Raw genomic sequence first — 14912 nt, forward strand, 5'->3', positions numbered from 1 at the left:
GGTGCTGGTTCAAATCCCTGGTTATGATGCTTGCCATCAGCAGCCGGAGTCTGAGAGAACACAATTGGCCATGCTCTCTCAGGGGTAGGGTGGATGGCACCGTCTTCCAACATCGCTAATAGCACAGACGTCTGTTGGCTGTTGTATCGGAGCTGGGGAGCTGTGCTTTACTCCGAGAGTTCTTGGGTAAGACTCGTAACCCTACATTGTTAACACTACATCCTCTGTATCGGACTGCAGCTGTACGTCATTGATGTAGGGAATCAACAGACAGTCAAGACCAGATCATGAAGCTGGTGGTATTTTTTTAGTATAGCTGTTTTTTGCCCTTTTCAAAGTGCACTGATTCATGCATCCACTAGATCTAACTAATTTAAACTGAGGTCAGGTGGGTTGGTGATCCTCCAACATCCTGACCTCACTAATGCTTTTATCACTGAATGCTCCTCACAAATCCTCACAGCAGTGCTTCTCAAAAATCTAGGAGAAAGCCTTCATCCCTAAACAGCAGAGACAGTTATTCCAACAAACTCTTTTTAATACCCTTGATTTTAGAAGACGCAATGAACGAGCAGGTGTCCCAATACTTTTGTCAATATAGTGTATTTTAGTGTTCTGCTTTTAGTTTTGCTCGCATCTGTTTACTACAGCGAATAATAAGGAAATATGACATTATTCAACATCATGGGCTTCCATCAAATCACACTCATTCGAGAAATACAGCAAAATTAGTTGTCATTAGAAGTAAAATCAGCTATAGTTTAGTAAACAGCATCTAAGCAAAGCTGTCTGAACCTCAGTGTATGAGTCACTGTCTCTATCAAAAGTTGTATTCAGGTCAGCCAAATACATTGCATAAGGGAAAGCCATGGCTCCCTCCCTCCCTCCCCCCACATTTCTATGTCTCTCTTTCTCTGTGTAGTGAAACCCTTGTAGTCCAGCTGCCACTGGTGGTGAGTGGGCGGTGAGAGGGTGGTGGGAGTGTGCCACATTTGCGCAAGCCGCCTCTTTCTGCAGCTCCATGCTCAGACAGTCAGTGCAGTATAGAGAGTGGATTGTCTTATACTGCACAATGCACAATCATTCATTTAAGTGCACTGCCCTCAGGAGAGAAGCACTGCTGTGCAACAGCTTGGATACATCTATGATGTGGGAATTAGGCCCAATGCTATAAGGGGCCTAAACAGGGGCATTTAATTTCTCACAAAAGCAAGGTTTGTGTCTAAACGATGGCTCTGCAGTTTGGAGATTGGAAAAGTTTGATTCCCTGGCGCTGCCATAGACCCTCCCTCTCCCCAATCACTCAGCATGATGCTAGCCAGTGTTGGCGACTGTTAGCTGATGTAACAGAACTGACAGTAGGCTGGTTCTGACCATGCCTTCAGGTTATGATCATCTGGGAGAAGACTGTGAGAGAGGAGGGGGGGGGGGGGGGGGGTTGGGTGTTGTGGAAATTTGGGCTGGGGTTTGCTTCTGCCTTGGTAGGAATCCAGTCCCCCCTCTGATATGTGGAGTCTTGTCATAGACATGGGTAGAGATGGGATTTACAGGACGTTACATTGGAGAGGAGGGGCTTCGAGCATGTCCCTCTTCCCAAAATTCAGTTATTTCATAACTCCACTTAATGTTCTCCTCCAAGCATGTTGAGATTGTTCAATGGTCTTGCATTAATGGCAATTTTAGGAGAGAAGTATGATATTTGTTTACATGTTTACATGTTTATTACCGTATTAAAGAATGCTTTAAATAATGATCATCACCCTCACAGGCTGGTAAGTTGCATAATGGGGGAGATGTGGCAATGTCTAATGTGGGGAGTAAATTAGGCAAAGTATTTAAAGCAGTATGATGAAATATTATCTTGAAAATAATATTCTAAAAGGGATACTCATATTTTAAATATTTTACATTTTATGCAATATTTAATATTTCCTCTCCTGTTTGTAAGTTTTACCCAAATGACTTGCATTGCTTTAAAACATTGGCCATCCACAAGGATCAGCTAAAGTATAGGGAATTGGAGGTGGTGCATTTTGTAAACTGCAAAGGGCTCTAAATCCTGAAACCAAGTCCCCCAAAGTGTGTCTATGGCGTGGTGATTTCTTTACCAACAGCACCAACCAGTCCTCTTGTTTTAAGCCTTGACATCCACTCTGCAGTAAAGATGGAATACCACAGAGAGTATTAGCTGCTGTAATTACCGGGAGTTACTGCTGGAGTGGAGAGGGGCTCTTATTTTGCAGTCCTGCAACCTGGGAATTCATTAAGTAGGTTAGGACATAACTCCTGGCCTTTTTCACATCCAGTCTGGCTGTATGTCAGACTGTATCCGCTGTCTGAATAGAGTCGGCCCCAACATATTCCTGTTTTAAGCTGAGATCCCCTTTATCTAACTTCTTTATCTTCCCCTAGAGTGGTTAATGGGTGCAAGTCCACAATGTTCATAGAACAATACAGATATCAGGGTGGGGAATTGGAAATCACCATGTTCATCACAGTATAAAAGAAGCATAAATTCAAAAAAAGCTGAATGAATAATTTGGGTCAACATGCACACATATGGTTAATGCTGTTCACACTAAGAGAATGCATTTGTTTTCTTTCTAAGAAAGGTACAGCCATTTTTTTTTTGCCAGATCACTTAGCAGGCCAGTCTTGAAATTCGCTTACTGACTGGCTGAGTGATTGAGATGTACATCCTCTTGTTTGCCTAGAAGTGACATTTTCTGGTCTAATTGTGCCACAAAAATAACAAGTATCTGCTCCTGAGAGGAGCTGTAATCTTAGGTAAAGATGAGGTTGGGTCTCCTCACTTGAAATCCAGTCAAGTCAAGTCAGATTTATTTGTATAGCTTTTTACAACTGTTGTCGTCACAAAGCAGCTTTACATAATTAGTATTTAATAAAGGACAGAGACAGAGAAGAAAGAAGAAATAACATGAAGGGTCAAAGACCCCCGTGAGCAAGCCAACGGCGACAGTGGCAAGGAAAAACTCCCTCAGAGCTGGAGGAAGAAACCTTGGGAGGAACCAAGACTCACAAGGGGGACCCGACCCGTCCTCCTCTGGTCAGAACTATTTAAACATTAATGATAAAAATGACCAAACCAGATACAACAGAAAGTTAATAGTGGTGATAATAATAGTGTCAGACAGACACGAGTCCATCTAGGTTTCAACACGGCCACCAAACAGGCAGCAGCGGCAGGCGGGAGAGCCATGGGTGGTGGCGGGTTGGGGGAGACCCGCTGGCCGGACTGATAGGTGGCAGCTGGTTAGACGCAGGCAGAGGGGACCTCAGCGGGCAATCTTCCAGCAGGTCGGGCTGGGTGGCCATTTACTCGAAGAAGGTAAAGAGAGAAAAGTTAGTTCTAAGAGGAATTTTATGGAGATATTATTGTAAAGGGTGGTTCAAAGTGGTGCAAAGCCATACTGTGGCATTAATGTGTGTGTCAAAGTCCATAGCAATAGGATGTCGACCCAACATCACTACCGCCGCCAGCATTGGCCAACATCGCCCAGCATCGCTCAGCATGGCTATAGCATCCCTACTTCAATGATAGCATCCCTACCGTGATGGTAGCATTCCTCCTGCACCATTAGCATCCCTACCAGCCTCGCCCAGCATCCCTACCACAGCACATCACTACGACAGCTATAGCATCCCTAACGTGACGGTAGCATCCCTACTACAATGGTAGCATTCCGCCGCCAGCATTGGCCAACATCACCCAGCATCGCCCAGCATGGCTATAGCATCCCTACCACAGTGCTAGCATCCCTACCATGATGGTAGCATTCGTAATGCACCATTAGCATCCCTACCAGCCTCACCCAGCATCCCTACCACAGCTATAGCGTCCCTACCGTGACGGTAGCATCCTACGTTGCTAGCATCGATATCGTGCCGGCCTTGGCAAGTATCGCTACTGTGACATTATGGCGCTGAATGCATAGCGGGACAGGTAGCCAGTGTCACTGAAACTGTATAGGGGTGATGTGTGCAAATTTAGAATGCCAAAGAATTCTGTCTGCTGAATTGTGGACATACTGAAGTGAGCAGATGGTTTTGTTAGAGATACTGATGAGATTACTGTTGCAGTATTCTAAACAGGACGAGATGAAAGCATGGACCAGAGTTTTAGCTTCTTGCATTGTGAGCATGGGCCAAGCACACAAGACCAAGCACAATTTTTTTATGGAAATGATCCACCCCTGAGGAACGCCACCAAGACACACAGCATGATAATTAGTAGGAAGTTTACATTTTAACAGTCAAAGTATCTCAAAAACAGTTGTTTTGTGAGCATTGTAGTCAGAATGCACTCGCCACACCATTATAAAGCCTTCTAGCCACTTAAACTCCAGCCCAAAGTTCTCAGAGTTGTCTCCACTCCCTAACAGTCTTCTGTATCATCATACCCCGACATCCATGATATGGTCCAAACTTTGGAAATGGACTGTATTCTAAAATAAATTTGTGTTTAGTGTGTAAGTCAAATAGCCCCTTCAGTTCATTCTTACAGTCCGTGTAGCGTAATGGCTGACAACATTACCCGCCCTTGTAGCAGACTGAGGTTCAACTGGCCAAACCCACCACAATACACCAATAACAGTCCTTGGGCGTGAGTCTATATGTGAGCATGAGCATGATTGTCACTGTTCGACAATAATCTCAGTTTTTGACGTTGACTTCCTTTGAACATTAAGAAGGTTTTACCCTTCTCCTGTAAAGTTGCCGTTCTGGAGATATGGACCCTCTATGGACAAAAGTATTGGGACACCTACTCTTTCATTGTTTCTTCAAAAATCAAAGTTATTAAAAATAGTTTATCCTGCTTTTGTTGAAGTAACTGTCTCTACTGTCCAGGGAAGGCTTTCTACTAGATTTAGGAGCATTGCTGTGAGGATTTGATTGCATTCTGCGACAGGTGAGGCATTAGCGAGGTCAGGATGTTGGATGATCACCCCCAACTTATCTCAAAAGTTTTGGTGGAGCACTGTCCGTCATTCCAGAAAACACGGTTCCACTTAATGCTGAGGTATTTAGGCATGGTGACAACAGTCCTATTGGTTCTCTTGGCCAGACTTCTCTACAGGGACTAGACACACTGTGTGTTCAATTTAAGGAAGCGGAATGCATTTATTAAAAGGGGTGTCCACAAACTTTTTCTTTTTTACACATATTGTATTGTATGTTTGGCCTCTAGTTTACACACATTACTCATACAGCAATTCTGCTTCAACAGTGTCCGTGGTGGGCCGACGGCTCACAGAGTGTTGGGAGTGTTTTCTAAACCAAATATAGCATAATATGCTCTCAACTTTTGCTCATCCTGAGAGATGACCTACCGAAAGATGAGGTGAATGTATTATTCAGCGTGGAGTGACAAACCTGATTACTTCAGAGCAGCGAACAGTGGGATACCTAAAATTAGACTTTTTTGTGTAGCTCTCTTCATCTCCTTCCGTGCATTAGCTGAGGGATTTCTTTAGAAAGAAAACTTCTACAGATCTTGTCGAGGCTATTTTCCTTACCCGTGCCAAGTTTAGGTGCCAATTATGCAAGATAAGATCGTCTTCATTAGTTCATAATGCCACGCACATGACGGCTACTCCTGTTGCTGGAGCTAGTGCTGACGTCAGGCATACGCAGGAGCAGCCGTCTGCCTATGACTGTTCGGCAGATGCCTATTACAGCACACCCCCTTCTCACTACACGGCTCATTCACAGAAAATCACACACACAGCCAGTATGAGCTTAGCAGCCCTAGCACTTTCCTTCAGCAGCTCGCTGCACTGTGGAGTAGGTAAGAGGAATTCTCTTCAGTTCTTCAGGTTCATTCAAGTTTATCTATATAGCATGTTTTTATTTATTTATTTATTTATTATCATCACAGAGCCGCATTACATGGTTCTTCTATTCATATAGGTTTTTATTTAACTTCCTTTTTTAATGGTTCAGCTGCTGGGATGAAAAACTCATATTATCCAGCATGTTGTCATTTAAGCAGCAGGTAAGCAGAGTTTGAGGTTGCACTATAAGGGCAGGTTGGCTCCTTTCAATGAGCTCAGCTTTCCGGCTTCTTTATTGCTGTTTTAATTACAACCAAACTGCAATTCAATCAAATCCAACAGCATGTTTTACTGTAGACGTTATCCTCACAAAGCAGCTTTGCATGGTTCTTTTATTCAGAGTGGGGTTTTTTTAAGCCTGGAGGAACAGCATGTTTATTCAACGTCCACTCTGTAGTAAGTCATGTTCAGTATCCAGCATGATGTTGTTCAAGGAGAGTTTGCATGTACACTGTGTCTGAGCACTGAGGCAATTTTCACCTGTGGTTCTTGGCTTTCTTCCCCCCATTGGTTTAACTAAGGAACAGCTCAGCCAATTTGCATAGCATTATATAAAGCATTGTCTGTTGGTAGTTCAGCTTGAGTGTCTAAAAAGCAGTATTTCATTTAAGTTTTATAGAAAATCTAGCATATTATTGTTTAAGCATTTAGGCAAAATTTGAGGTTGCACTGTGTCGGAGCACTGGGGCAGTTTTGCTCACTCCTTTAACCTCTTAAACCCCCCCAATGGTTTAACTGAGAAACAACTCAGCCAGTTTGCATAGCTATATATACACATTGGTCTATTAGTAGTTTAAAAGGTCAGAAATAACTTGTTTTTTGAATCCATTGAAGTATTATTAAAAATCCAGCATACTATTGTTTAAGCATTTAGGCAAAATTTGAGGTTGCACCGTGTCTGAGCACTGGGGCAGTTTTACTCACTACGAGCTTCAATTCAATTGATTGGTGCTCAATTCTCTGGCTATGTTATTGCTTATAAAAGTATAGCAGCAATTTTGTGAAGGGTGTTGATAACTTTTGGAAGGAGAACGATGGGTCACTCTTAAGGAAATTAGTTCAAGTTTTACACATGATATGATATTCAGTCAGATATCCCTCAAAATCCACGGAAGACGAGCGTCCAGGCTTTTTTCTGTCCTGCACCAAAGTGGTGGAACGAGCTTCCCCTGGGTGTCCGAACTCCTGGGAGTCGCTCACTGTCTTCGACCGCAGACTGAAGACCCACCCCTTCAGAGAATACTTCAGGGCGAATAGCAGAGTACTATGGTCACCTTATTGTCTTGTGTTTAGTAGAGTCTAAGATTAGAGGTATCTTTCAGTTATTAGTCCATTCTAACTAGCTGAGTTTTTTCTTGGGTAAATAGCAAAGCTCTTTTGTAAGTTGCTCTGGATAAGAGCGTCTGCTAAATGCCTTAAATGTAAATGTAAATGTAAATATTCAGTCAGATATAAGCATTCCTTTACTATTTGGGGAAAAAAAAACAGCTAATGAAGTGAAAAATGTAAATAGATTTTATCTGAGGAAAAATCGATAACCTGAAGCTCTTTAGGACACTTCTCCATCAATGTGTTTGTGAGATACATAAAGCTGTTATGTTTATTCTCTAGAATGTTTTACTATGGACTTTATTGATCGTCACAGAGCAGCTTCACGTGGTTCTTCTGTTCAGGGAGGTTTTTATTTAGCTGGTTGTTTTTATTAGTTTAGTTGGTGGGCTTAAAAAGTCAGGTAGAAATGTGTTAGTCTAAGTAATATTAAATATCCGGCATGACGTCGTTCAAGGAAAGCTTAATTGGAGCAGTTGTGCTCGCTCCGGTACCCTCTTAAACTCTGCAGAACCACCCATGGCAGTAGTATAACGGAGGAACGACTCGTCCAGTTTGCGTTGCTTTGCATGTATTTACCTATTGGTAATCCAAAGGGTGTAATGTAAGTCACAAAGCAAGGCTTTAACCTTTAAAGCAGTTGATTAATGCTTAGTTGTCAGGCTATATCATTGCTTTTAAAATTACAATCCACCTGCAACGTCTCTACTGTGCTGCAGATGGTTGTTGTGTTTTCTGGTGAGTGTTTTCTGCAGAATGATGGATCACCTTCAAGCAAATGAGTTCAAGATATTCAGAAATATCAAATATAAGCACTTCATTTTCTTTTTTGTTGCAATATGAAAAGATTTTATCTGAGGAAAATCAGTAAAGCTGTTAGAAGACCACTCAACTGAAGGCATTCTCAGCCCCTGCATCTACATCCATCAGATGTTCACTGAGCTGCTATGTTATAGACATTATCATCACAAAGCAGCTTCATATGGTCCTCCTATTTAGAGAGAGGGTCTTATAAAAAAGCAGCTGGTGGGCTCAAAACATCAGGAAGAGCTGTGTGTGTCTAGGCACTGTGTTTAAGCACTGTTAGAATTGCAGTTGTTATGGATGTGGATGGATCCTTTGTGGAAGAACGATGGGCTGCTTTTCTTATTATGAGAAAATCCAGTCATTGAAGCACCAAAGAAGATTTCATCTGAGGAAAATGATTAAGCTGAGACTGAATGCATTCCCAGTACCTGCATCTAAATCAATGAGAAGAAGCTCACAGAGCTGTTATGTTCACTCTCTCCTCAGCAAATGGAACAGCAGGCAGTCAGCTGTCCACCCCTCGGTCAGGAAAGTCCCCGAGCCCCTCTCCAACCAGCCCAGCCAGCCTCAGGAGACGACGGGTAAGAGCTAATTATCTCATTTTCTTAAACACTTATCATGAACAAGCTTAATCAGATGCGTTTAACATTAATCACAATGGGATGTGTATCGTCACAGACACGCAAAGACCTTGTATCTCCAAAATGCAAACTTTACAGGAGTTAAAAACACTTCCTAACTTTCAATGAAAGTCAATGTAAAAATATCTTTTTCCAAGTCATTTTGGAGCATTTCTATTCGTCCATTCATTGTCAGATTTGATACAATGTAAACGACATCTGCCAGTTTCACACAGATGTTGAAAATCGAATAACGGCAAAAACTGGAGATACAAGGTTTTTGCACGATAGCAGTGATATGTTTGTATATTTATTATTAATTTACACATCCACTTTATACTCTACTCCAGTGCACACATGCATACAGATCAACTCCCCATCCTCCCTGAATGTTTCCTAGCAACCAGAGAAGAGCCTCTAGACTTGGCTCCTGTTTCATTACAGCTGATTTCAGCCATGCTAACCTCTTCCTGCACATACCACACCTCGGGAACTGGAGGCTGTGAGTCTCTTCAGCTTTTAACTGTATAATATACAGTCTTATGCAAAAGAGAGAGGAGAAATAAAGCAGATCTCAAGAAGGTTGTACTGGTTTCTGAAATCTTTCTCCTAAATCCTGTCTTAAGAGAAAAGAGGAGATCAGCATCAGCACTTAACTGTGAGGGGCTTTGGACACTAATGAGAGATGCATGAGATCTGATGGATCGTCTGCTCTGATAGGCTGCTGAAAGATCTGAAAGATGTAGGCGACAGCTTTGTAAGAGATGAAGAGATCTTACACTTGTCTAATATAAATCTTATTCAGCTGAGACGGAGGTGAGATCAGTCTGAGCAGAAAGAGATGAAGCCATTCTGAGACATTATTTTGACCAAAGTGAGACAACCCAAGGGCTGTTTCTCAGGAGCTGAATTTCAGAAATAGAAATGGCTTAAGTCTCACAGCACTTATAAGAAAAATAATGAGACTAAGAGGAGATCTCGGGAGCAGATTTCTTACCTATGAGTATGCAAAGGCTTAGGCATGCACCTTTTTTATTTTTTTTTAATTGGTAAGTAGTAAACAGGCCCAGATTAGCTTTAAAAAAAACCTAATGCCCATATTTCTTCTTCTTCGTCTTCAATAACACCAAAATTAAAAAGCTAAAATCATCCCTGAGGATTGCAAAGGCTCAGAATGGTTTTGGACTGTTTGCATGTTAACAGTTGTAAATAGGAACTGTCTGCTGAATCATATTTTCAAGCTTCACAAAAATAAATGACTCTTCAAACCTTACAAATCATACTAACACTCAAACACAGGCTCCTCTAAGCAATTATCTAAATATCAGAGAAAAGGTAACCAATTTCCAAAAGGCAAGAGACTACGATTGGTAGCCAAGTGTTTTCAGCTTGTAGTTTCTACAGTGTTAAGAATTGGTAGCTCAGGGGAACCATGAAGGGCTTGCTGTGAAATTTCTTAGAAGCTCAATAAAACTCTAAGGGAGAAGTGCTTACATACTGGTAAGACAGACATATCAAAATCCCTGTATGACTGCAATGAACCTGCAGGAACGTTTCATAGGGTCAGTAGACTAAACTAGTTTTATAGGGTCACTGTTCTACTGTGCAGTGTTGCTTAAGCAAATGCAATCTTAATGGAGGAGTCATGAGGAGGAAACCCTACCCGTGGTCATTTGTAGTATGCTACAGAATCTCTGTGAACTGATGAAGTAAATAAATCTGCTAATCTAATCAGCAAACGTTGGAGAAGAAGTGAAACAGCCTTTTATGAAAAAAGAACTAGAATGAATGGTGATGAATCTATCATGCTTTGAAATTGTGTTGCTGCCTGTTCCAAATTCGAACCCTGAGCTATGCCGCTTTGCCATCAGAGTCAGAGTCAGAGGGAGCACAACTGGCCATGCTCTCTCCAGGCGGATAGATAGCGCTCTTTCCCCTTATCACTCTTAACCGCTTTTGGCCGGGACAGGCGTCCGATAGGTGGTGTGGTGGAGCTGGGGACCCGCCGATGTCCTCCTAGCATGTTGGAAGCCTGGCAATGCTGCCGACGGTGGCCGATTTTGCATATCGACAGGTGTACAGTCCTTACCCTCCTAGTGTCAGGAGCATTGCTAGCGCTAGAGGGAGTTGCAAACGTGTGGGTTAATTGGCAATTCCAAGTTGGGAGAAAAAGGGGAACAATTTGACAAATTAAAAATAATAAATAAGTATATTAATTAATTGTGTCTAAATGTGCACAGTGGATGTTGTGCCTATTATACAGACAAGCAAAATATTTATAAGAATTTAAAACACCAGTTCAGTTGTTAGCCACAAAAGCATTTGTGGTCGGTTGTGTAGGCCATTAGTCACAACAGTACCCATGTATTAGAGATCATACTGGAGATCTAGAACCTTATTTATTATTGCTAATTAGAGAAGAAGCAATGCAATAGCTAGCCCATGCTTTGGTTTTTGCAGTTGCTTTGATTTCTTGCTTGTGGAGCAAACAGTACTCCAAACTCTTTACTTCCCAGGACTGAGGCTGAGGCTGAGGTTGACAGTCACTGCTGTAAAGTGTATTATAAGAGTGTAGTCATGCTGCTGCACTAACTTTATTTTCTATTGAAATGGTGTCTTCTGTCTTTTACAAAAGAAATACATAGACAGTCTGTCCTTACTGGTGTTCTCTTGCTCCCGGAGCTTTTTTACTGTAGTGCTTCTTTTGAACCAGCTGAATACAGTTTCTGCAAATATAGGTCAACCTCGTCTTCTGCTTTTGCTAAAGCCTGTGAAAGAGAACCGAGGAGCAAGTGCAGCTTTGCAGTGTCAAAAGGTGCAGGTCATCTAGAAAGGGTATTGTTCAAAACTGTCTTTACTGTCCAAGGAAGGCTTTCTGCCAGGTTTTGGAGCATTGCTTCAATGATTTGATTGCATTGAGTCCAGAATGTTGGATAATGATCACCCCAACTCATCCCTAACTCCCCAACTCATCCCAAAAGTACTGGATGGAGCACCACCAGCCATCATTCCAGAGTACTCAGTTCTTCCACTGCTCCACAGCTCAATGCTGGGAGGCTTTATACCCCTCTAGCCCACACCTGGCATTAGGCAGCATGGTGCCAACAGGTTCATGTTGATCTGCTCTAGAGAGTCCTATTCTATTGGCAGTACCTCTCTACAGGGACTAGACAAGCTGTGTATAAGTGCATTTGCACATCTGTGTCAGCAATGGGTGCAACTTAAAGCAGCTGAATGCATTAATTAGAAGGGGTGTCCACAAACATTTGGACAAATAGGGTGTCAACCTGTGGCACATACTTGGTGACACTACACTTAGACCTAGTCCTTACTAATGGAGCTGGTATTTCTAGTGCAGTACCTTGGATTTAACAATCAGTTTCCTCCAGAGTTTGATGAAGTTTAATGCAGTTATTTATATATATATATATATATATAATATTTATTTGTTTGTTTTTATGTAACGAAAAATTTTTTCCACAGCATTGTCAGGAAGAAGTGCCCATACATGGCTGACTGTGAGGGCAGGAAGCTTCACCTCAACTTGCTCTTGTACAAAATTATTCTTAGCCTGTCTCGACCAGAGTGTTTCCATGGAAACAGACTTTTTTTTTCCTGCTATATGAAGCGTCTGTCCTGCGGTCAGAGTATCAAATATAGGGCAGAAGAAAGAATGAGGAACAATGGAGCCACTTCTTTTAAATGCCAGTATTGAGCTTCGTCTACAGTGACTTACCAGTGATGCAGTGCAGCTGTTATCACAGACATCAGGACTCTATAATGTTGGAAAATACACAGACCATGCCTTCTGCTTATGATGATTTGGGTAAAAACTGTTAGAGGAGGGGGAGAGTTTTGGGCAGGAGTTTGCGTGGTGTCTGCTTTGTGGCATGAATACAGTTCCCTCTCTAATAAGTGGAGCCAGGAATGATAGACGATAGGGTTAGAAGGTTAAAAGGTAGGTGACGGGGTGGTAGAGGGTTCTGCAGACCTGTTATTGACACGTGAACAAGGTAGATATGGAATTTATAGGACATTGTTTCTCCTCCCAAATTTCATAAATCTAAGTCAAACGGGTTTTTTAAGAAGTTAAAAGGTGCAGATATTCCAAAAACTTGATACTGACAAATCAGGTGATGGAAAAATAGCCTCTAATAGGCTCTACATTACATTTACAGAGTTTAAATCCACCTCTCGCTTTCTCTCTTTCTATGACAGAGTTCTCAACACAGTGGCTCCTCTCTCTCTCTGGCCTCCACTAAGGTCTGCAGCTCCATGGATGAGGGAGATGGTCCTGGCAGCGAGGGTAAGAATACACTGCTGCAAGCTCCTTTAATGAAAAGCTATAAATCAGCTTCAGAAGTGCTCTTTCTATGCTTGACAATTTATTTAGTAGATTAATTGACCTAACTTTGTTGGTTGCCTGCTGTCTGTGTGAAGCATTATCCACTGTAACTGTAAAAACAGTGAATGTCTATCAACCCAGTGGTCAGAATCATTTTTAGAAGCATTCACACTCATTTAATATTTACATTTAAGGCATTTAGCAGACGCTCTTATCCAGAGCGACTTACAAAAGTGCATTGCTATTTATCCAAGAAAAACCTCAGCTAGTTTAAAGAGACTAATAATTTAAAGATTCCTAACAATTCTAAAGATTCCTGACAATACTAAACACAAGTCAGTAAGGAGACCACTCTGCTATTCACCCAAGTACTCTCAGAAGAGGAGGGTCTTCAGTCTGGGTTTGAGGACAGCGAGCGTTGGACTCTGCTGTTTGGACACCCAGGGGAAGCTCGTTCTACCACTTCGGTGCAGGACAGAAAAAAGCCTGGACGCTCGTCTTCCGTGGATTTTGAGGGATGGCGGGTCGAGCAGAGCCGTACTTGAAGCTGGAAGGGCTCTTGGTACGGAACGGCTTTTGACCATCGCCATCAAGTACGGAGGGTCTGGCTGGTCCAGTCTTGGCTTTGTAGGCCAGAGTCAGGGTTCTGAATCTGATGAGGGCAGCAGCTACCTGAGCCAATGAAGAGAACGCAGCAGTGGAGAGACATGGCTGAATTTAGAAACGTTGAAGATGACCCGTGCCGCTGCATTCTGGACAAGATGGTGTACAAAGGGAGACCAGCCAGAAGAGAGTTGCAGTAGTCAAGTCGAATTCTCCAGATGTTGTACAGGAGAAATCTGCATGACAGAGTTACTTGTAATAATAAAAGTGCTAAAAAGGTTATTTGGATGTAAATGTTCCTGACCAATACTTTTTTTTCACCCTTTATAGAATTGCTTCTGTATGGCACCAAATATGGGTTCTTGTATAGCACTTTTCAAAGCAATGGTTTGTAGAACCATTATTTTTAATAGTCTTACATTTCTGGGCTACTGTCAGCACATGTTCAAAGCTATCAAGGCAGGAGTTCAGCTTTTACAATCTCTCTAGAAAATAGAATGGGACACCATAGAACAATGGTTCCCAACCTTGGTTTTGGAGGACCCCCCTTGCCCTGTTGCTGCTGTTACTGAATCGTTGCTAAGCTGAATTGTTCACATGGAGTAAGTTTCTCCAGGAGTAACAGATGTGTATCTTCCTGCTGTAGTGGAAGCAATGGAGGAGGGTCCTCAGGTTCCTGCCTCTATAGCAGAGCGATACAGGGTGGGGAGGATGATCGGAGATGGGAACTTTGCAGTGGTGAGGGAGTGTGTGGAGAGATCCACCGGTCGAGAGTATGCCCTGAAAATCATCAACAAAGGCAAATGCAGAGGGAAGGTGAGATGGCATTAACCCTTTCAACCCTACAGGCCTGTATGTGGGCATATACAGGGCACAAACCACAAGTTACATATTAGTTTTATAGTAGTTCATTAATAATGAGTACTTTATTGAATAATAAGCAAATACTGAATAGTTTAATAGATACTAGATAATTAGTACTTAGCAAATAATGAATACTGTATATGAATAATACTAAACTGAATAATAAGTACTTTTAAATAATATGTACATACTGAATAGTTTAATATGTACTGAATAATTAATACTTATAATGGTACAGGGAATACAGGGGAACAACGAAGAAATATAAACCGCATGCCTAGCTTGGGAAAACAAAAGCGAGAACTCAAAACAGCCACAAGCCGAGCTTGGGCGATACTAGGGGGGAAACCAGAACTGAGTACTAGAGCAACGCTCTACGTGAATCCAGGGTTAACTGGAAAACTGGCTGCCTGAACAAGATAACTGGGCAACCCTAACCTGAGTGCGCCGTGGAACTGCCTCGTGAGCTAGAGCCGCTGGGGAGCATGA

At 42.2% G+C, this 14912-nt stretch overlaps 1 protein-coding gene across 3 annotated transcripts in view; it reads left to right on the forward strand.

Annotated features, from left to right (window-relative positions):
• dclk1b (doublecortin-like kinase 1b) overlaps nucleotides 1-14912 on the forward strand; it is a 65635-nt gene that overhangs the window by 31082 nt on the left and 19641 nt on the right. For 2 of the 3 annotated variants that reach the window (XM_072691516.1, XM_072691517.1), the window contains exons 6-8: nucleotides 8478-8572; nucleotides 12830-12917; nucleotides 14206-14375. In XM_072691516.1, coding sequence (XP_072547617.1) covers nucleotides 8478-8572; nucleotides 12830-12917; nucleotides 14206-14375 — 353 coding nt within the window. Of the gene's footprint in view, nucleotides 1-5412; nucleotides 5810-8477; nucleotides 8573-12829; nucleotides 12918-14205; nucleotides 14376-14912 lie in introns of those variants that run through there. The other variant, XM_072691518.1, reaches the window with a different exon arrangement.

The sequence above is a fragment of the Salminus brasiliensis genome, chromosome 11 (assembly GCF_030463535.1).
Source record: "Salminus brasiliensis chromosome 11, fSalBra1.hap2, whole genome shotgun sequence".
Classification (NCBI taxonomy): domain Eukaryota; kingdom Metazoa; phylum Chordata; class Actinopteri; order Characiformes; family Bryconidae; genus Salminus; species Salminus brasiliensis.